The sequence below is a fragment of the Apodemus sylvaticus genome, chromosome 11 (assembly GCF_947179515.1).
Source record: "Apodemus sylvaticus chromosome 11, mApoSyl1.1, whole genome shotgun sequence".
NCBI classification, from domain to species: Eukaryota; Metazoa; Chordata; class Mammalia; order Rodentia; family Muridae; genus Apodemus; species Apodemus sylvaticus.
In genome coordinates, this window is record NC_067482.1 from 92079816 (window position 1) to 92103655 (window position 23840).

The window sequence follows — 23840 nt, forward strand, 5'->3', positions numbered from 1 at the left end:
ACCATCCCTTCCACATGGAAATGACTCTTATTATTCCCCCTTCTAGATTTTTATAAGCACTGCAACATTTATATAAGGTCTTTAATATCTAGATCTATGTAATATTGTTATACATGAATACATCTTTACTCTTAAAAGTAAATCATGACAGGTGTTAGATCATGTTCTGTAACAAAGAGAGTTACTCTGTTTAGGATTGTGTATCTTCTCTCCCCCAGTAAAACATCCTGGAGAGCTCTATTGTGTATAAAACCCTAGATAATTCTTTCTAAGTGGTGCATAATGCTCCATAGAATGATCATAACTTACTTTATAACAACTATATTCCATGCAATAAATAGTTGGTTTTCATACTTCCAAGACTATAAACAATATTAAAACTAGTATCTTTTGCTAGCTCAAGAGTTCTATGATGAGAGTTGGCTTTGGAAAATGGTTTGGGGATGTTGTAAGTTAAGAAGCTTCTGTCAGATTGTCAAAAAAAGGGTATCATATCTTCACCTCCTTGCTAGTTCTTGTTACTAAATCTTAAATTTGTGCTAGTTCAATAGGGCTCTCTTGCTTTGTGTTTCACATTTTCCCAGTGAAAATAAACACCTTTTTATACAAAAAAGTGTTTGCATATAACATTACAATTGTAAAAATTAAAAAAATACACTGTCATTTGTCCACATTTTAGTTACGTTAGTGGGCTTTTTCTTACTGGGGTGCCCATCTCTCTTATCTGACTTATAATAATTCATTTATATTTAATATTGCTACTTCTAGTTTTATAATCACATGCATTATATACATTGTAAATATTATTTCTAGTGTCTGTAGTGAATAAAAGTTAACTTTTTAAATACATCAAATTATAACCTTTATATTCTCTAACAATCTTGTTTCTAAAAGTCCTCCTTAAGCAGGGAGAAGGCTCTGCAGTTAGGAGTACTCTCTGCTCATACAAAGGACAACAATTAGATTCCTATGCTTGGTAGCTTCCAATTGCCTGTAGTCCCAGCTTCAGATACCCTGACCTCCTCAGTCACCCAAATTTGCATGAACATACCCACGTACATATACAGAATAAAAAATAAAATAAATCTTAAGAAGTTGTCCTTTTCACTAAAGACAAAACATTCTCCTGTCATTAAGGTTTTATCTCTTTTCATTTTTCAACTTTATGATTTTCAGCAGAGCAAAGCCCCCTATTTGGAGGCTCATCATCATCTGGACATAGCAGGCACAATCCTCAGGTGGCAGGTCCTGGCCTGGGTCCCAGCCCACCCGGTCAGCTATCCTCAGCGGCCATCTGCTCACATCCTCTCCACAATCTCCCTTGGCTCTCAAGGTTCCAGTTGTCTGTGAGAAAAAAGAAAAAACATCCCGCAAAGCATTCTGAGCGCAGCACTCTTCACAGTTTTTCAGAGCTGACTGCAGGGACCCTGCTGAAAACAAAACAAAGCAAAACAAAAAGCCACCCTTATTGCCACCCACAGAGGCTGAAACCTGAGGACCATGCTGTGGCTTAGCTGGTAGGAAGTCCTCATGATCTCTGGACAGCCTTTATAGGTTTCTCGGCTGTTTCCTGGCAGGAGTTAGCAAGTGGGTGGTGAGAAGATCAGAAGAATGTTGGCTGGTATGTTGGTCTGGACCAAGCTTTAAGGAGGAGCTCTCACAACTCCCTTAGCTGCCAAAATGGGAGGAGAGCACCCACATGGACATGGTCCCTCTGTCACTCAGGGACAGAAAAGGGTTTCCACAATGCCCTAGCATCTGGGAACCCCTCAACTTCTCCAGAGTTGGGACAGGCTAATACTGCTGCACTTTCTCCAAGAAAAGAAAACTATTTCTGGATATTTTTATCCCACCTCCCCTGTGATGTTTGGTTGGGCGTGTGAACACTGTTTGGAATGGTGGTATGGTCTTGCTGAGGAAGTACATCATCAGGGGTGGGCTTTCAGACATCCTAGATTCACCCTGCTTTCAGTTTTTCTCTACTTCTGCTTGTAGTTGAAGATGTTATTACTTGGTTTCCTGTCCCAGCTGCCTGTTTTCATAATACATTCCCACCATAATATATTCCTACCCCTCTGGAAGTATAAGCCAAAATAAACTCTTTCACCTTAAACTGCCTTGATCATGGTATTTTAACATGGCAACAGAAAAAAGCTAATACAAAAGTTGTTACAAGAGGCTAGGGTGTTGCTATGAAGAACCTGATGATGCTGGGTTTTTGAGGAAATGTAGAAGACTTTGGAAATTGCATTAGTAAACCAGTTGAATGCTGTGAGCATCATTGGCCAGCCACTCTAGCAGGAGCCTAGAAGACAATAGTGATAAAAGTAACAGGACTGATGGAAAGCCAGCTTCGGAGATTTTACAGGGAATAGTATCAGGAACTGGGGTAGAGACTGTGCTTGTGATATTTTGAGAAAGTTTCAGGTTCCCTTCTAACTGTGTCCTAAGACCTTGGCTGAAGATAAATTGAAAGTGAACAGACTGGTTCCTTTTGTCTATTTAGGTTGTTTTCAGGTGCAAAGCTCTCTTCCCACACTGCCCTACTTACTGGTGTCATCATACAGGTTTTCAAGGTCATTAATGTGCCTTCAGATGTGTTTATTTTAGTCTCTTTATAAATATAGTTTTATCAAAATGAATGCATTTGTAGGTAGCATATTATATTTTACTCGATTTTATTAATCTAAAAATGAAGTTTAATTTATAGGTGGCTGCTCTCTGAGGTTGACCTCTCAACTCTATTGTTTTATTACAAAACATTGTGAGTGTTCTGTAAAGCTATAGTAAATTCCCTTTGAAGTCAAAAATTTCTTCTATAAGCAATTAAAAGATTATGAAAACTGGGATTTTCCCTCTGTGCCTGGAGCTGATCCTGTGCCACAATGCTCCCTACTTAAACACCATTGGAAGAGAGCTAGTCTGCCACCACATCTGCTCAAAGGGACTCAACAGAACCCTCAGGACACAGGAACTGAGGAACAGCCTGGGACAGGATCCTTCTGCAACCAGAGCACTCCATACCCAAATACCTAATAGTCTCCCAGGAGTGCTGACTTACCTGTAGACCACCACTTCTACTCAAATTCCTGGCCCAAAAAGGACACATTTGAGCCATCAGGACACAGGGACCAAGGAACATCATGAGACAGGATCCTTCTGGTTTCTGTCTGCACCCTGGTGCTGTGCCACAGCTCTCTATAAGCAAATTCCTCCCTGAGAAAACTGGTGTCCCAGGAGTTCTGATACACAGGCTTTCAGAAGGGACTAGCCACAGTCAGAGATAACAAGACCAGCTAACACCAGAAATAACCAGATGACAAGAGACAAGCACAAGAACCTAAGCAACAGAAACCAAGGCTACTTGACTTCATCAAAACCCAGAACTCCTAACTCAGTGATCCCTAGATACCCCAACACACTGAAAAAGCAAGACTCTGGTTTCACATCTCATGATGATGATAGAGGACTTTAAGAAGAACATAAATAACTCCCTTGAATAAATACAGGAGCAGACAGGTAAACAGTATGAAGCCCTTAAAGAGGAAATACAAAAATCCCCTAGAGAATTGCAGGAAAACACAACAGAAGAGGTGAAGGAAATGAATAAAACCTTCCAGGATCTAAAAATGGAAGTAGAAACAATAAATAAATCACAAAGGGATACAATCTTGGAGATAGAAAACCTAGGAAAGAGATCAGGAGTCATAGATGCAAGCATCACCAACAGAATACAAGAGATAGAAGAGAGAATCTCAGGTGCAGAAGATACCATAGAAAACATTGACTCAACCGTCAAAGAAAATGCAAAATTCAAAAAGCTCCTAGGCCAAAACATCGAGGAAATGTAGGACACAATGAGAAAACCAACCCTACGGAAGATAGGAATAGAAGAGAGTAAAGATTCCCAACTTATAGGGCCAATAAATATCTTCAACAAAATTATAAAAGAAAATTTCCCTGACCTAAAGAAAGAGATGCCCATAAACATACAAGAGGTCTGCAGAACTCCAAATAGATTGGAAAATAAATGAAATTTCTCCTGTCACATAATAGTCAAAATACCAAATGCACAAAATAAAGAAATAATATTAAAAGCAGTAAGGGAAAAAGGGCAAGTAACATATAAAGGCAGACCTATCAGAATTACACCAGACTTCTCACCAGAGATGATGAAAGCTAGAAGATCCCGGGCAGACCTCATAAAGACCCTAAAAGAACACAAATACCAGCCCAGGCTACTACACCCTGAAAATGAGGGTTTTTTTCATACTCTTAATTACCATAGATGGAGAGACCAAGATATTCTATGACAAAACCAAATTCACACAATATCTTTCCACAAATCCAGTTCTACAAAGAATAATAGATGGAAAATACCAACAGAAAGAGGGAAACAATACCCTAAAAAAAAATAAGAAAATAATATTCTTCCAACAAACCCAAAAGAAGATAGTCACACAAACATAAAAATAACATCAAAAATAACAGGAAGTAACAGTCACTATTCCTTAATATCTCTTAATGTCAATGAACTCAATTCCCCAATAAAAAGATATAGACTAACAGACTGGATATGTAAACAGGACACAACATTTTACTGCAGACAGGAAATGTACCTCAGTGTCAAAGACACTATCTCAGAGTAAAGGAATTTTCCAATTTTCCAAGCAAGTGGTCCCAAGAAACAAGCTGGAGGAGCCATACTAATAGCGAATAAAATCCACTTTCAACCAAAAGTAATCAAAATGGATAAGGAAGGACACTTCATACCCATCAAAGGAAAAATCTACCAAGAAGACCTCTCAATTCTGGATATCTATGCTGCAAATTCAAGAGCACCCACATTCATAAAAGAAATTCTACTACAGCTCAAAAACACACATTGCACCTCACACAATAATAGTGGGAGACTTCAACATGCCACTCTCATCAATGGACAGATCATGGAAACACAAACTAAACAGAGACACAGTGAAACTAACAGAAGCTATGGACCAAATGGATTTAACAGATACCTGTAGGGCATTTCATCCTAAAACAAAAGAATATGCCTTCTTTGCAGCACCTCATGGTACCTTCTTCAAAACTGATCACATAATCGGTCACAAAACAGGCCTCAACAGATACAAGAAGACTGACTTGATTCCATGCATCCTGTCAGATCACCACAGACTAAGCCTGCTCTTCAATAGCAACAAAAACAGCAGAAAGCCCACATACATATGGAAGCTGAACAATGCTCTTCTCAATGATAACTTGGTTAAGGAAGAAATAAAGCAATTAAATACTTTTTAGAATTGAATGAAAAAATGAAGGTACGGCATACCCAAACTTATGGAACACAATAAAAGCTCTAGTGCCTCCAAAAAGCAACTGGAGAGAGTATACACCAAGAAGAAAGGAAAGGAACTATCCAAAGAATTAACAAAACCAGGAGCTGGTTCTTTGAGAAAATAAGCAAGATGGAAAAACCTTTAGACAGACCAAACAGAGGGCATAGAGACAGTATCCAAATTAACAAAATAAGAAATTAAAAAGGAGATATAACAACAGAAACCGAGGAAATTCAAAAAACATCAGATCCTACTACAAAAGCCTATGCTCAAGAAAATTGGAAAATCTGGATGAAATGGACAATTTTCTAGACAGATACCAAATACCGAAGTTAAATCAGGATCAGATAAACCATCTAAACAGTCCCATAACCCCTAAAGAAATAGAAGCAGTCATTAAAACTCTCCCAACCAAAAATATCCCAGGACCAGGTAGATTTAGTACAGAATTCTATCAGTCCTTCAAAGAAGACCTAATACCTAATACCAATACTCTTCAAATTATTCTACAAACTAGAAACAGAAGAAACACTACCCAGTTCATTCTATGAAGCCACAGTTATGCTGAGTATTCTCCCTTGGAGATGGAGCAGTTTCTATCTAATCAGGAACGTTTCACAGTTTCCTTTTATAGAGGATTTCATAAGAGATTTTTTTCTACTTCTATCATGTTTGATGTTCCGAATAGATTTTAAAAACTGGTTGAGTACAGATTACTTTTAGCTTCAGAAGATATCATGTATATTTAAGAGGCATTTAGCTACTATAAATTATTTTGATGACTTTTAAAAAGTCAATACTGAGTTGTATATTTTAAAATAAATTTTATTAGTTTAATAAAAATAAAATAAAATAACAGGAAAAAATTATGGGAACTGTGGGTCTTGTGTTACCTGAAAAACAGTTGGTCCAGTGTGGTGAATTTGCAATGCATAAGGACAGTCTGTCCATCATGGTGAATTTTGCAATAAATCATTTCTTCTAAGCCCAGACTCATATACATAGCAAAAACTGCTCCCCTCAAGATCATGGCATCTTGGCCTACAAAATAAGGACTCCTATATATGTAAGGGTGATGATGAAAGAGAGGGGTAAAATTTAATAGGTGGTGAGTACACCTTTCCTTAACTAAGAAGAACTTTGGAGAAAACAGAAATGGGTCATGTTATTTCCCACAGATGCATTTAGTTTAGTTCTAAGATGATATCATAGCCTGCACTACTGGGAGAGGGTAATTTCATGATTTTCCAAGTGACCACAACACAAATCTTGTAATCAAATGCATTTCTTTTGTGCTTGAACGCACATAACTTCAGCTCAAATTACTTGCCACATATTCTCAATAAACAAAATTTAGTAAGAAAACACTGATGCCCCCAAAAACTTTGAGCACAGACCATGTTTTTGAATAGGAGCTGCATGATCATGTCTCAGATCTGTGAGCCACTGATTGGGTTCTTGAGAGGACTTTCACCTGACTTATTTTATAATAGGTAAAATAAGACAGGAATAGGCAGTCTACCCTAAAGTCTTTTTCAAATCCACCATTCTAGCATCCTTTAGCTTAGGAGGAAAAATGAAAGAAAGAAGGACAGTAGAGGAAGAGAGGGAGGGGGAAGGGATGGAGGGAGGGAAGGAGAGAGGGAGAGGGGGGAAGAAAGGAAGAAAGGAAGGAAGGAAAGAAGGAAGGAGGGAAGGAGGGAGGGAGGGAAGGAAGGAAGGAAGGAAGGAAGGAAGGAAGGAAGGAAGGAAGGAAGGAAGGAAGGAAGGAAGGAAGGAAGGAAGAACAGGTATAGAAACATAACTAGCAGGCTCCAGAAGGCAACACATTGTTTATTCTACATGGCTAGCACCCAGAGATATCCCACTATTACGTTAATCTGCTTTGCTGAGTCTATGTTTGGGTTAAAGGTGGATCAAAAATAATGGCAAGTGATGGGGATTTCAGTGTTTCTTTCTTCCCACAAAGTAAAAGTGTTGTTTATGCACACCTATCTATGTGTCCTATGGTTAGGTTTAGTTGTCAACTGTATATAATCTAGAATCACCTGGCAAGAGACTCTTAATGAGAACATGACCTGCAAGAATGTATGTGGAGCTATAATCTTGATCACATTAATTGAGGTGAGATGACTTGCCCACTATGGGTTGCACCATTCCTTAGGCAGAAGATTGTGAACTGTATAAGAGTAGAGGGGAAATAAAACACATAAACATAAATGCATTAATTCTCTCTGCTCTTGAGTGTAAATGTGCCCTCACTTCTCAGTGCTGGACTGCAATCTAGAATTGTGAGATAAAATAAGACCTTTATCCCCTTAATTGTTTTTGTAAGAATATTTTTATTCCAGCAACAGGAAAAAAGACTAAAACTACAGGCATTTTCCAGTAACAAGGGCACTTTGAAACAATTTTAAAAGTCTGGAATTCTAAAATGAGGAGAAAAAATAATCTGTAGATACTCAATAATTAAGCATCATTTCAATCTGTCAATAGACAAAAATAATACTTTCTCTTTATCCAAGGAATTCCTTGGTGTAAGAACTTGGCATATTTCACATTCCCCATTAAAAGGAGGGGTGGACCAGAGGCCCCTGAGACTGCCTACTTCTAAAGGATCTGATTGCCAAGACAGAAAATGTCTATAAGAGAAAGGAATAAAAATTCCTGTTTAGAACAATTTAAGTGTAAAATAGAAATCTAGGTCTGTGTGAAGACTCTTCACTCAGAGGACAGAGGGGACAGGGGCTGGATAAAACAACATATGACAGTGGAAGTGCGTGGAAATGAATCCCTCACTTTGCATCCTGTTTTTAAATACTAATAGAAAATATGTGTAACAGAAGCACTGTTCCTTTTAAACACCATTCCAAGGTCACGTGCCAATGCTGCCATCATCATCTCCTGGAGAAGGAAACTATTTTGAAGGCAATCGGTTACTTTCCTGACAACATATCTGAGAGGCTGGTTCTGGAATATGAACTGACACCTGGCTCCAAGCACACATTACTGAAGCGGTGCATAGTGGGTGGTTTGTGTGTTGGCAAACAAAGTAAGCCAGCTCCCATGCTTGTCACAGGATGCATCCGTTTCAGCTGTGCTGTTCTCCGTGGTGGGAGACGCTTGTCCAAGCACAGGATTCTCAGACCTGCACTTCCCAGAAATCCAGCTTTTGCCCACTACCCCTCCTGCAAACCATGCAATTGTGGTGGGCCTGTTGGCCTAAGCAGATAACCCCAGCTACTCAGAAGACTGAGGCAAGTGGATCACAAGTTCAAGGCTTGTTTTGGCTACAGAGGGAACTCAAGGCTGTGCTGGGCAACTTAGACCCTGTCTCGAAAGCATTTTTAGGTTAAAAAAAAAAAACTGAGGATCACAAAAGTTCAGTATTGGAGAATTGCCAGAGGGTATGAGACCCTAGGTTGAAACTTCACTATCTCAAAATCTTAAAAGCCCAAAGCAAAACAACATAGCAAAGATTTTATTAGGAAAGAGACTTGAAGAGCAACAGAGATATGCATTACAGTTCTAGGGTGCGGTTCGCATGCAGGGTAGGAAAGAGCCTTTTTGCTTTCCTTTTGGATTCTCCATATAAAATAATTCAGACCTGGGTTGAACCTAAAGTAGTTTTTGTTGACCACCAGAATATCCAATTAACTACTGAAACAATTTTTACAAGGCTCAATAAAATAGATGCCAGATACTTTGGGTGCTTCTAGATTTAGCTAAAAAATATTCAATGACTCTGTAGAAACAAGATATACTATTTTAAAAGAGTTGATGTTGAGGCATATTATTCTTTTCTTCCTTCTAGGCTGGAGATGGACCCCAGAGGATTTCACTTGCTTGGAAGTGTTCTACCACTGAGCTAGGCACACATCAGCTTAGCTTTACACAGTTTGGTCTTGGTTTTGGTTTATATCAGTTCTGGGTATTTTGGAATGAGTTAACCAAGTTCCGGCATAATACAAAATAGTAGAAAATCTTAAATTCTAAGGTCCCAATGTCATTCAATAAATAAAATTTTCCTTCCTATTAGTGGAGAGAAAATCTAAGTTAAGTAGATGTTCAGCTCTTTGAATTACAGTTTAGAGGAGTGAAAATACAGCTTCCCAGGACAACTGAAACCTGGTGACAAGTGACAAGTTCAGGGAGAGCCAAGAACCAAACTGTGGAAAATCAAATGTCATGAGCACTGTCTGTGTGCATATCTCTCTCTGTCTCTGTCTCTCTGTCTCTCTCCTTTCTCTCCTCTATGCTGTCTCTCTCTATGTATGTCTCTCTGTCTCTCTCTGTTCCTCTCAATCTCTGTATGTATCTGTCTGCCTTTGTGTCTCTGTCTCCATGTCCCTATTTCTGTCCCTATCTCTCTATCTCTCTCTCTTGATCCATGTTTCTCTCTGTGTATCTCTCTGTGTCTCTGTCTCTATGCCTGTCTCTGTCTCTCTGTCTCTCTCTCTCTCTCTCTCTCTCTCTCTCTCTCTGTCTCTTTCATTCTACCTTATAAAGCTAAGTGATGCAGAGAAGAGAAAGGTAGAACGGGAAGGGAGCACGAGTCCACATGTCTGTACAGGCTGGAGTTAAGCCATTGGCTGCTGAGGAGGTTCTAAACCAACTCTTTTGGATGACAACTGGGGTTCTAGACTATACTGACTAGTCTTATGTCAGTTTGACGCAAACCAGTCTTCAGAGCCTCAGTTGAGAAAACACCTCCACAAGATGTGGCTGTGAGGTGTTTTCTTAATGATCAATGGAGGAGAGACCAGGCCATTGTGGTCCTGAGTTCTTTAAGAGCACAGGCTGAAAAAAATCACAGAGGAGCAAGCTAGTAAGCAGCACACCTCCAAGGCCTCTGCATCAGGTTCTGTCCTGGCTTTCTTCAGTGATGGACTACAATGCTGAAATGTGAACCTAATAAACCCTTTTCTCCACAACTTGCTTTTCAGTCATGGCATTTCATTGCAGGAATAGAAACTCAGACCAGCTTGGATTACTGTTTGTTCACATTCAAAGGGTCTTGGTGAAGCCACAGAGAGCCAGGTGGCCCAGACTATAGAGAAGCAAGAGAGAGGAAGACCAGGGTAGCAGATGCTTGTGTCTCACTGAGCAGTTGCCAGGCAGCATTTGCTGTGCTATTAGGAACTGAGAATCCTAAAATCAACATGTCAGTCTGCCGGGCGCTCCAGCTGCGAGCCTGCTACACCACAGCGAGGTGCCAGAGGCTGTCACCCACAGTTGTGCAGTAGTGCACAGGGAGTGGGGATGAAGAAGAATGAGCTCTCAGAGGACAACCTGACTGTCAGCATTTCTCAGTTCCCAGTGCACTCCTCTGTTCTTCTAACATTCTGCTCTGCATTCGTCTCTTTTAAGAAAGAAATATTTTCATTGGAGTGAAACAATGAGGAAACACTGGCCTTCATCAAACAATTTTGCTTGTAGGGTCAGTGTTCATCATCTTCATTTCTGGGGTCAATTAATCCAACCCTAATGAACCTCTGTTCTCCCCTAAACAAATGAAGATAATAATGCCACACTGATGGCTGAATTGACAGAATTGTACAAATACTCTCTGAGACATAGGGCTTTGTGACATAGATCTGTAACTTCACTGCTCTCAGCCCTCCTTCCTGTTCCTTCAGACAATTCCTTAGTTACTCTTGAAACTATTCCCAAACACACAGAAGAAAGAAAAGACCTTTAGAAAAAAAAATGTTTCACAGCTCCTAAGCACATAGAGCTAGGAGCTCCCCTGCGCATGCATCCAGGAACTCAGAGGGTTTTCTGCCTCATAACTTGGCCAATTTCTATTCCTCTCATTATGTATACAACTGGCCTCGAGCCAACAGACTCCACAAGGCATCGTACCTTATTACTGTCAGGCCCAGTAGCAGCTGTAAGTATACATTTTATTCATTATCGTGTGGATGATTTGCAACTAGGAAAATTACTAGAGGGCTGGAGTCTGGTCCATTATAGAGTAGCACGGCCGACAGATGCCTCTGAGGGCTGGGGTGAACATTAAAGAAGATGGTTCACGCAAAGAGGCTACCACAGGACCCGGCTCTAAGTACAGTTAAAAATTACTTCTCTTTTAGTAGTCTGCCAATAACTAAAAATATGGCAAAAAAGAGAAGGAAGGCAGGAGTGGAGAGGGGAAGCACCCTCATAGAGGTAGGGGGAGTAGGCAGAGATAGAGGGAGGGCATGGGGGGGGGTTCTAGAGGGGAGACCTGGAAAGGGGATAACATTTGAAATGTAAATAAAGAAAATATCCAATAAAATATTTAAAAATACAGCAAAAGTCAAAATAAAACTCAAATGTGTTAGTCAAATATCCTTATTTTCTATATCTGCTATCACTGTTTTCCAGCTTAGAATATAAGAAGACAGGCCGTGATCCCTGCTGGTTGAACATCGGTCAGCACTCGCACCTGAATTTATTTCTGACTTCAGATGGATGTAAGACGATATGATGTTTGTTTCTCTCTGCCTAGCTTATTTCACTTAGCATAATGTCCAATAACATCTCCATTAATATTCTAAGTTGTGGTAAACAAATTTCCTCCAAGTGAAAACATTGCATCCTACAGGGAAACTTATTAAGACTCAAGAAGGAATAGCTCAGAAGTTTCAGAATATCCTGAAACTGGCCAGATATACTAGAGTCCTCCCTCCTCAAGCATATTTAAGCAGTAGGAAATTCTGAAAGACAGTCTCAAAGAACCGTGGCTGCCTGGGAGAGACAAACACTCCAGTTGCCTGAAAGAGGCTCATCCCAACTGACCTACCCACAGAAAAGCTCTGCAGCTTGTTGAGCTGCGGGGAAGGTGTACAGAGAGCTGTCTGAAACAGCAGAAAATACTGGACCCTACACATAGCAGCCTGCGGCATGTCCTGCAGCATTGCCACCCAGCACAAGTCACCTGTGCTTCCGTGTGAGCCTCCCTTCGGCATCCCTGCTCACGCCTTTTGGAGTCATTATTAGGCAAAACAAAGATGTCTTAAACACAAATCTGGCAATATCAAGATAGTCTTTCCCATAAGTGGGATGGTTACTAAAAACTGGACAGTGTACTACATGGATGCCTTGAATAAAGAAGTAACACATTTTCTGGGCAACAGTTTATCACGGTATTAAAACAGCTTTAAAACATGGCAACTTAAAACAGATATTTGCTATTCATTTACTAACTAAAATAGCTAATATCTAACTGTAGGACATTCCACTTCACATTTTCAGATCACAGTTGACCACAGGTAATTATAGTGTTAAAGACAAAACCACGGGAAATGGGGAACTTCAGTAACAGTTTCCAAACTTATGCTGTTATTAGTTGTGATATCTCTGTCATTCTAAATAAGTCTACATTTGTGGTTTTTGTGAAGGGGCCGTTTTTAATGATTTCAAGAGGTTTCCAAAAACTGGTTTCAGAGCCAACCATGTCAGGCTCCACAGCTGCACTGGGGAGGCACAAACCAAGGCCCTGAGAGTCTGAAGACTTGGAATCGGTGCATTCATGGCTGAAAGGAGTCATGGGTTAGATTTCGCTCTCACATTCTCCAAGTTCTTACCCTACTGTTCTCAAGGACAGCTTGCTGCCCAGGAAGGAGACTATTGCAATCCGGTTCCCTGGTGTCACAGAAATGCTTAGTACATGCCATTATCATTTCCTAAAACTGAAGAGAACCCTTTTACATGCAGATTGTTATCTATGGAGTGTGAATCCTCTGGAGAGCAAGCCCATTAGTTGTCAGTCTTGTAGAACCATGATCTTCCTCATAGGCATTTATCGCCATCCTCAGACTCCACTCGCCACTTGGCTAGCCATGGCGAGCTGCCGCCTCTGGCTGGGACATAATCCTTTAGCCCCATCCATTTTAGGGAGTGTTATCTACACTCTTTCTCTCTAATAAGATCTCATGGGTCAGAAACATCTCCTGGATCCCCACCACACTAATCTCTCCCTTAGCCATTCTCCCATTAAGCTTTGCCAATGTAGCTGCAGTAACTATTTCCTTTATTCTTACTTACGTTACCATCCCGCCTTTCTGCAGACAACAACCCCTGCATGCTGGTTTCAGCTTCAAATAATTATTTACTATTGATTATTTATTTAGATTTAGAGAAATTTAAGGAGATACTATTTTATTATGACGTATCTCAAGAGATTAAAGGTAATGAGTTCTTTATATCTTAGTTCATTGAAATTTACACCTTTTTTTTTTCATCTCAGAATCCTGAAAGAGGAGAAACTCAGTGGCTGAGGATTTCTTTACCGTGATTCAACAATGAAGAGTGGTGTCAAAGCCATCTTCCTCTAGTCTACGACTCAAGGTCCTAAGAAGATGGCAGGGAACAGGCTAAGGAATCTGTCCACATCTGACTGAGAAAAAGAACTGTGCAGGTTCTGCATGGACTGGGTATCTACGAGCCACTGCTAGTTCCCTCTCATGTTCAAATGATTTAGACCTTATATCCTAGAAGCCAACCACTGTCTGATCCAACCACTGCCTGATCCTGACCACTCCCTGATCCCAGTCACTGCCTGATCCCGATCACTGCCTGATCCCAGTCACTGGCTGATCCCGATCACTGCAGAGAATAAGGGCCTTTGTCTGAGCTCTGGGTTATATCCAAAGATGGAGGTCTAGGGAAAGAAGAAGACGACACTTCATAATTTTGTCTAAATGTGTCTTATTTATGTCTGGATTTAAAAAGGAACATGTGGAAGGCTCAGCTCCACCTTTCCTTACAACAGCACTGCATTGACCTTCTCCACATGAGGACTATTGAAGAGAACTGACTATTTTGTCTGCCTTACTGAAAACACACTCTGAATTCCTTGGAGTCTATGTTTTCTCTGACCCTCACATGCGTCAGTCAAGTACAGGATCAAAGTCCAAATAGTTTATGTTCCCATAGGGTCACTTAAGAGAGATGCTGAATTAGAACCCAAGATAGAAAATTGAGGTTTTAGGTGCGATTTTTCTACAAGTATCTAAATATTCTTTTCTATCAAAAGAGAAGAACTTTCTCAATCTATCACTCTTCTTTTTACTTCCTTACTGTGTGAAAAGTTATGAGGTACTGATAAAGTCAGGTCCAAAGCTGGCGTCAAATAATACATGTTCAGCTCTTGTCTACTTTTTATTGGTGTGTGTGTGTGTAGTACTAGTAGTACTAGTAGTAGTAGTAGTAATAGTTGTTGTTGTTATTGTTGCTGTTGTTGTTATTGTATCCAGTCGTTCTCTTATTGAACTAAAGGCTTGATGAACAGGAGGAAAATCGTTCCTGGAATTGGAAATCTGACCAACTACCTAGAGCTTGTGAGTCTTAGAGGAGAATCTACTGCCGTTATTTTACTAAACAGCACAATACCAAACTGAATTATAAAGTTTTAACCTCAGACCCACAGATAAGTACAGTCTCCAACTTTCACCAAAGAAATTTCTTCTTGCAGCAGATGAAGATCATTACATTAAACTACCACAGGTCAAATGCAAGAACAAGGGCGTGGCTCTAGCTGGTCCATCAAACACACCCCTGCACCTAAGGCTCAGGGAACATCCTGGAAGAAGGAGTGAAAGTGCTGTAAGAGTCACATCCCAGGAATCTTCTACAAGACCACGTGTCCTGAAGATGCAGAGGATGTCTCATCCATGATACCTTAACAATACAACTAGCTAAAAAAGGCCCAAGCAAAGATAACACCAACAGACAGCTAACATGGCAGTGGAAACCTTCACAGAACCCTACCCCTATGCAAAGAACTGCAAGCAACTAAGAAATGCAGACAGCACAAGAATTTGTCTTTTCCACGAATGAGCCCCTAATCTGTTATCCAATGCCAAGTATGGGACACCAAGCCCTGAACTCATTTGTATGCAAGTAACACAAAACGGAATGAAGAGGTTGTGGTAATATTATTTAGGTGTGGGGGGGGGGGGAGAAGGTCGGAGGGACGGAGGGACAAAGGGAGGGAAGGAGAGAGAGGGAGAGGGAGAGAGAGAGAGAGAGAGAGAGAGAGAGAGAGAGAGAGAGAGAGAGAGAGAAAGAAAGCAAGAAAGCAAGAAAGCACCAATAAGTCGGTGGCGCCCTCTGCTGGTCAAAGGTGGCATTTACAGCATAAAGTTTAGCTGAGGTAAAGATTCAGAAATAGCAGGTTCAGAAATAGTGTACAGGAGCATGAACTCAGAAATGAAGACTAATTCCAGTCCTCAATGGAAGAGCAAGAACTTTAGGTAGACCCCCGGAGGACCACTGCTTACTAGCTTACTTGGCTTGGTTTGCTGTTTGCATTCTTACATGACCCAGGACCACCTGCCTATGAATGGCACGGCTGGCAGTGGGCAGGGCCCTCCCACATAGATCTAGCATCAAGAAAATGCCACCATAAACTTGCCCACAGGCCAGTCTGAGTGAGACAATTCATTTGAGGTTCCTTCTTCCACGGTGTCAAGTTAACAAAAACTAAGTAGCTTACACACCAAATGGTGCCCCCACACACACACACACACACAACACATACACACACCATTTCCTATTTCCTTGTATTTCTAACTCGTATCTTCTATAGAAAACTGCAGGCTTTTTTATGCCGGCTAGTGAGATGTATGGCTTTGATCAGATTGATGATTTTTTATGAAGGTAACTCCCTTCCCTCTGCTCTCACCCCAAGATCTGCTCCTTCTGTTAAGTAAGTCTCTGGCTTCTTATCTCAGACATTAACTGGGAATGTGAAGAAGCTCAATACACTAGGTAATCAGCTCTTAAATGTGTCTTCCCAGTTGAGTCAGAGTTTCTTGAATCCATAACAGGGTTTATTGAGAGTTTCCCTATGAGATGGTTATATATCCTGGGGAGTTCCCCCAGGGTGCTTCCTGCCATTAGGTTTAAGTGTGTCTTAGCTTCAGCATCTTTATAATCAGAGACCTATAAACTGTCCAAACTAAACGCCATAAGGGTGTAATATGCAAAAGCAGTCACAGAGAAATGCAGAAAGACTGGCAAGGGGTAAATGCTAAATGATAGCAAATAAATGCTCTGGTAACAAAAATGAAACGCTCAGCTAACTTAATAACCACATAAGCTCAAAGGTTTGCAGTTCCGTCATAAATAGCTAGGATTCTGTCTAAGCTCCACCCCACTGTCCCCTGGCAACAGCCAGGCATGCCCCTCCCCACAGTTACCTGGCAATAGCCAGGTAGTCCTGGCCCACTATATAAGGGGCTGCCCCCTCCTCTCTCTCTTATTCTCTTACTCTCTCCCCCTCCCTTCCCCCCTCTCCACTTGGTCATGGCGGCCTCTGCTTCTCTACTCTCTCCCTCTCTCTGCCTTTCTCTGCCTCTACTACCCACTTAACTCCCCTCCCCAATAAACTCTATTCCATACTATACCGCTGTGTGTGTGGTCCCTCATGGGGAAAGGATGCCTTGGCCTGGACCCGCTGAGGCAGCCCTTCCCCCACACCCCCTTAGACCATATTCTCTCGCCTCTTTCTCCTCATATGATCACAACATATAGCAGTCTCGGTAGTCCCTGGTATTTCACTATGTTTTTGCAAGATGCTACTAGATAAAATACATACTACATTGAGAGTTAAGCTTCCCCAGGCAGCTCCCTGGGATATTTACTATGCTAAGAAACTAAGGAAATGAGTAACACGATATTATCAAAACATTTAAATAACCACCTGTTCAAAAAATAAAAAATAAACACTGCGGGAACTACTTTTTCAGCAACCTTTGCCAAGCACACACCATAGGGAAGGAGCACCTACACAGGTTGCAGAGTCTCCTGGGGAAAGAGAGCCTTGGCGCGAAAACCCTCCCCGCCTCACAGCCAAAATACACTGGGAGACCCGCCCTTTGGAAGTCCCGCCCGTGGGGCAGCTGTCACTCAACGGGGACGCTGGATCTTGAAGTGACTGGGCCTCCTTTCTTTCCTTCACTTACGGTGATGAAATGCAGGGGAAACTACCAATCCCAGAAGGGACCGCGCGTGCAAATGGGCGGAGCGGGACTTAAGAGGGCGGGACATGAAGGCCTTCCGGAAAAGATTCAAATCTCAACGACTGAAATCGCGGGAGGAGCCAGCCGGGACCGCGCCTTTAGGTAGGAGAGGCGGCTCTGCCCTTCCCTAGACCGGGACCAGCATGCTCCGCTGTGCTCGCTCGGTCGGTTCTCCTGCCTGTCCTCACAGCACGCAGGGATGCGGTTGCGCTCGCCAGGACCGGTGTGGGCTTCCTAAGAACTAGTCTCGTCCTCCGTTTGCCCACTCCTAGTGACATTTGACAGGACGGTGGGTGGAGGGGCTGGAGGTGGCCCAGAGTGTCCACTCTTCCTGAGGACCCAGGTTTAGTTCCCAGTGCCCACAGAGGGGGCTTGCCACTGGATGTTACTCCAGTTCGGGGATCCCACCTCCCCTTTGAGCGCCTGTGTGCTGTGCACGCACTCTGTGCTGAGACTTATTTGCAAGCAAAACAGCTATACACATAAAAGTAAGTCTTTGAAAGGAAGGTGGGAGGACCCCAAGCTAACTTAATAGTTCTGCTCGGTTGGTTCAAAAAGAGGCGACATACAAGGGATAGCTTTTCAAGCATTCAAAAGAGATAATTTAGAAGAGTCCTAGTGAGATTTTATGGGAATATGACCAAGGCACCACAGAATGTTCACTTGAAAAACCTTCTGCCTCTTGTGGAATTCCTTTGACAGAAGGAAGCATTTTATTCCTAGGGAGAACCTGAGAGAAAGAGTAAACATTTGAATGTAGTGTAACTACCTAATAGAAACTAAGTTTCAAAGATACCGCTTTGTCTTCAGTTTGTTCCAGTGGTAGAGGCAGAGAAGGTTCATTGCAAAATCTTGTGGGTTTTGTCTTGTTTTGCACACTAAGTTGCTGTTTTTCTATTTCTAAAGGAAGCCCCTGTTCAATACAGACATTACAGTTCTAACCACAACCAGTTTGGGTCATAAACAGCCTAATCAAAGGTAGTCACCATGATGTTAGTAACTAAAAAGACTTGAGTAGTACATCTGAAAAGGGAATTGTTATTAGCTGAGTGAGGAGCTATTTAGCTATACATCAAATGCCTATTGTACCCTGATTCTCCACTATAAAAGTAACTGTAAATATTATAAACTAGGTGAACACAAATTGTGTTTATATTGCAAAGTAGCCCAAAGATGATGCCCACAGCCTTGCTTCCAGAAGCCTTACAGTGTGGTCCTTGAGAACATTAGCTGGAATCAGGCTTTAAATCTATAGCTATATACGATTCGTAGATGAATTATGAACTACTTAGATTGTAGCTGTCACTCACTAATAGATTCGGGGACAGTTATCCTTAGCTCATAATTAGGCACCTAAGATAGATTGATTTCTAAGACACCACTCTTGAAGTGTAATTGAATATATGAAACTCTGTGACTATGTACAGATTTTCATCCTAGACCATTGTAGGTAAATTTATGTCAAGAGTATGCACCTGTTCACTACATCCAAGTAATTAAGTAGTTCTTATATAAATTACTAAAGGTCCAACAAGTTTGTGACTACGTTAGCTTGAAGGTGAAGAACCCAATGGTAAAGCATCAATTCAACCCAGAGATTTAATAACCACTAAAGTAGCCATTCTTACTAAACTCAGTAAATGTGTGAGATGAAGGATCATTTCCCTTTTTTTGAAAGATAATGTTCTTCGAGAGCAGCAAGAAACAAAATGTGTAGAAACAATCATATTTGCTATATATATAGCAGAGGGAATGTGTTCATGGCCTCCCCTGTACAGTTCAGATGTGTGGCCTCTTGTTTTTACCCACTCCACCTGGCAGTCTTCATGAAACACACAAGAGACACAAAAGATTCTGCCTTGCAGATTGAGAGTCCAAGTCAAGAAATGTAAAGTTCTTTAAGTCATGCCCAAACTACCTCACTCAGAATAGGATGTGCAGTTTGGTCTGAAGAGGTTGAGTATATTTAACTCTGCCCCGTAGGTTATATATGAAGACAATTGGCAAGCTATGAAGAAAACTTTCCAGAAGAACAATAATTTCAAAGTTCCTGATACGGAATTGAATGCTGAGGATGCTGAAAGGGGAATAAAAGAGAGTCAAAGTAACTTTGTTGAACTGCTGCCCCTGGAAGTCACTTCTAAAATTTTCAGCCTGCTAGACATTCAGAGTCTATGCAGAGCTTCCAGGATTTGCACAAGTTGGAATTGTGCAATAAGAAACAATGACTCCTTATGGAAACCCCACTGCTTGGCCTTAAGAGCTGTGTGCCAAAAAGAAATAGATGAGGATATAGACAGTGGTTATACCTGGAGGGTAAGTTGAACCTTTGCAACTTGTCATGGTTTTTGACAGGGGTGTTATAACACAGTTAAGAGAATACTATTTCTACTTAGGGTAACATGCAGAGTATGCTGACTTTAGGGAAGGAGTTAAAGTTGAGTTATCATCCTCTTTCTCCTGTCATAGTCTCCACACTGTTTTCTATTGAGCTTTGTACGTCTCAGATCTTAAAGTCGGGAACTTTCCTTGTTAAGCAAAAGGGAGGTGAAGAAGCCAATTTCCTTTACTTCCACATTATGAAAACCTCCAATAGGCTGCTCTTTGTATATACACTAATCCATTCATGCACACATGAATTATCAAGGCAATTAATATGTGTATTTCCACATCAAAAATTAATCTCAGTCCTGTGAATGAGTTTCCCTACTTGCAGACATGCACACCAGCCAACCACACTGCCAGAGTCCTTTTGAACGATGATGTCTATCCCTTTCAGGTAATACTCCTAAGAAATTACCAGAAGAGCAGAGTGAAGCATGAGTGGCTAAGTGGCAGATACAGCAACATTCGCTCTCCCGTTAGCCTGCCCGAGCAGGCCATGTGCCCCATGGACGCAGATACCTGGGGGGAAATTCTAGATGCAGAACTGGAAAGAGAAGCTGAAAAATTGCAATAGTTTGATGGCACGTGATCAAAATCACTCAGACTCCAGGAAATGTTTGGAAAACTGATAATGTCCTTCTCAGCCTTTTAAATATTTAACATTTAAAAGGAAACAAAGTTGAACATGAAGCTTTATTTGTATTTTGCACTTTAGTTAAAAAAAAAACTTCTGGTCTTATACTACAGGGAAATCATGAAATGTTATTTTTATAAGAAATAATAGACTGATAGAATGATATTGAAATGTATTGTTCCTTATATTTAAGTTAGAATATTGCATTACTTTAAGTGATAGAATTTACTGTTGTTTCTTTTTTAAACCTTCAAGAATTCAGGGAATTTTTGAAGAAACTTATTTAAAGATTCATTATAAATAAGTATATATATACACTCATGGAATAATACTGAAGTGAATAGTTGCAATATATTTAAATTGATTGTAAATTTGAATGTTAATAACTTTACAGCTCCACTGCAGTGGAAAAGATTGAATCTGTAAATAATGAAACTATTTTAAAATGTGTTAAACCTATGGTTTATTTAAACTTGATCTAATCTCGGGGTAGAAGCTCTTAGATTAAGATTTTGATTTTTTTTCTACAAACCTGAGATTAGTTTTATAGACTGAGAATGTGTAGAAGGTTTCAGGACATTTAATAACTGTTAGACCCGCCTGACTCACTCACTATCTAACACCTAATAGCGCCACCTAGTGTACTCTTAGATACTTCTTTCTCACAGCCCTTTTTGACTTTGTTAACGTGTATCTTTGTAGAGAGAGACTTTTCCCCCCAACTTTGTTTCTCTTTTTTCCTAAAAGTATATTATGTAGCATATTCCACCTACCAGGTTAATCCTCATGACTCTGTAAGTCATGTAAAAAAGTGTCTACAAGTATGGCCATTTGTATGGGATTTTCTGTAGCTATATTCCTTCCCTTTTGTTGCTGTAATTAAACACCATGACCAAAATCAGCTATGGGAAAAAGAGTTCATTTGTCTTATAGTTCCAGAGCAATATGAGACCATCACTTCACAGAAAGCATGGCAGCAGCTATTAAATACTAGGAAGCCAGTATTTAGTAACTAGGCATGGAGGTTAGAGCAAGAGGCCAAGAATCACATCCTCAACCAAAAGCATGCACAGACAGCAAACTGGACGCAGGTGAGGTCTCAAGCTCTCAAAGCCTGGTGCTGGTGACACACTTCTATAGGCAATTCGCATCTCCTAAACATCCGCAAACATCCCTCCCAACCAGGGGCCAACACTTATCCAAATACAGGAGCCTATGGAAAACATTTCTTATCACATTTTTTTAATAACCAGACAGCTGTGAGAACAATGCTCCCTCTTGTATACATTCTTTTTGCTGCAGCACATGAATTGTCACATTATCTACTAGTGTTTTAATGGAAATTAAAAATAAAGTTAATTGGAAATGACCTTGAAAACCAGCCATTGCCATTCCCAAGGCTATTCAGAAATTTCCTGAATTCAAACAGCCTGGGCTCCAAACCATCTATTCTCTAGTAGTTTCTCCATTCTATCATAAGGCAGTTGAGTCTAGGATTGACTCAATAATTAGAAAGTTTCCTAATAGGATGCTCTCCATAGCTTGTCCTGTTTCTGCCTACCAGGATGACACTGATATAGTCCTTCTCTAGGTTTGCAATTCAAATGCTTGAAGACAGCTGGCCTGTCGCTCCCTGTTGTCTTCTCCCTGGTTACTTCTGATAGTCATGTACCACGGTGTGTAAGGCAAACAGCTTGTCTAGTGCTTCTGCCCTCTTAACTGAAGTGCCATTGAAAGGAAGATATCCTACAGATTTGATTTGAGAAGAGATCCTTAAAAAGCACTTTAAAAATCTTGAAAATAGGCAAGAAAGTGAAGAGTCTTACTGTACAACAGTAGCATACATACATTTGCGGGTATTCTTAGCTATTTCTTGTAATGAACGTTCTGCCAGTCAGTTTTCCTGCTGATAAAGAATGCACTAATGGGGATCCGCCCTTCTCACTCATGGCTTCCCCCGCCAGCCACTGGACTGAGTCTAAGAGTGGAACGTGACTGAAACCACCTGTTTCTTAAAGTGGAAGACAAGTGATGAAACTGTTTCCTGCCACAAAGAGAACTGAGTCCTCAGAATACACGTCCCACAGAAAAACAGGAAGTAGAAGAGGGGATTGTGGTGTGTACGACTCTGATTCTAGTCTCTCTACTTCTAGTTTATAGTACAAACTACACTTGAACCCTGCCCTACCCATAGGGTGCTCTTATTGTTTTTCAAGTGTAAGACACTTGAAGTTTACATTAGTATCTTAGTTTTGCACTAGGAGCACTACCAGTAGGGCTCCGTTTGCCTGGTTACCAAGTCTGTGATGCTCGTGGTTGTCAAGTATGTGATGCTTGTAGTTCACATTGATATTTTAGTTTTAGAGATTCTAAAACCTTGCTTTGTCCTTCCTCCTTCCTGCCAGTTTTGTGTGCTAACAGTAGTTCCTGCCTCAGATCTGCTCAGTATTTCTTTCTTTCTCAGTCTCCTATAATTGTTCTTCCCACCAAATGGAAATGCTGCTTAGACACAGGTAGTTTACTTTCTAAATGTCTCTGATAGATCTTCGTGGTAGATTTGTTGGAAACTCCCTGTGATTCTTAATAGGCAGGCATGTGATACATTTCTTTTCACACGCTAATCAGTCTTCTAAATCCTCTTGGGAGACTCACTGTACTAAAGCTACTCTTTCCACGCTGATGTCCATGCAAGCCCAAACTGGTCTTCTTCCCATATTCTGATCATCTACCCCCTCATCACTACCACTGCTAGTGTTTCTGTTGTCTGTACCCATGACTTGCCATCAGATTTGTCCAGTCCAGTTCAGAAACACCTGTCCCAATCTGTGGGAATCCTATTGAGTCATTACTACCAGAACCAAAGACTGTTGCCTTCAGCCCCTAGCACAGAAAGTGGCCATGGCTTCAAGATAATTAACACTGCTTCCGCTTTTCTTGATCTGTGTCTGTCCAGCCGAGAATCAGTTCCTACCTGTTTAACTATGGGACCATCTGAGCAGTTCATCCTTTCTCCATGTTTGTCTCTGCTTCATCACTTCTTACCCTCATTTGAAGTTGATACGGCTATGGTAACCTTCTAACCAGTATGCCTTCCTGTTACTGTCAATGGATCAGTCTGCCAAAAAAAAAAAAAAAAAAAAAAAAAAAACTCAAATTAGCATGCCACCTCTAATTTAGACCATTCACTACATTCACATAGAGACCAGATGTCTCTGAAAAGCCAGTAAGACTTTTTATGACTCACCCTGCCTTACCCCAGGAGCCTTTTCTTGCACAACTTTCCTGTTCAGTTTAGTCACACCAAATCATTCACAGTTGCTTGGCCGCGCTTGCTTCCTTGCCTTTGCCCCTTTGTGCAGGTCATGTGAAGGAACACTTGAAGAGTTCTCCCCTTCCTCCACTACCAATTCTTGACTGGGCAAAAGTCTTTCTTGCAAACCATCCACAACTGTATTATTCTAAATCGTGGTACCC

At 40.9% G+C, this 23840-nt stretch overlaps 1 protein-coding gene and 1 long non-coding RNA gene across 2 annotated transcripts; one reads left to right on the plus strand and one right to left on the minus strand.

The window, feature by feature from the left end:
* Positions 1 to 159: 159 nt before the first annotated feature.
* LOC127696505 (uncharacterized) lies at positions 160 to 22335 on the minus strand. Its single transcript, XR_007980231.1, has 3 exons — positions 22215 to 22335; positions 2174 to 2305; positions 160 to 1344 (listed from the first exon to the last, which is right to left on the minus strand). It is a non-coding gene; the product is annotated as an uncharacterized LOC127696505 (long non-coding RNA).
* Fbxo48 (F-box protein 48) lies at positions 17410 to 20500 on the plus strand. The gene is made up of 3 exons (XM_052199306.1): positions 17410 to 17449; positions 19331 to 19663; positions 20127 to 20500. The coding sequence occupies exons 2-3, from the start codon at positions 19358 to 19360 to the stop codon at positions 20304 to 20306; spliced, it is 486 nt and encodes a 161-aa protein (XP_052055266.1). The 5' UTR covers positions 17410 to 17449; positions 19331 to 19357; the 3' UTR covers positions 20307 to 20500.
* Positions 22336 to 23840: the final 1505 nt, after the last annotated feature.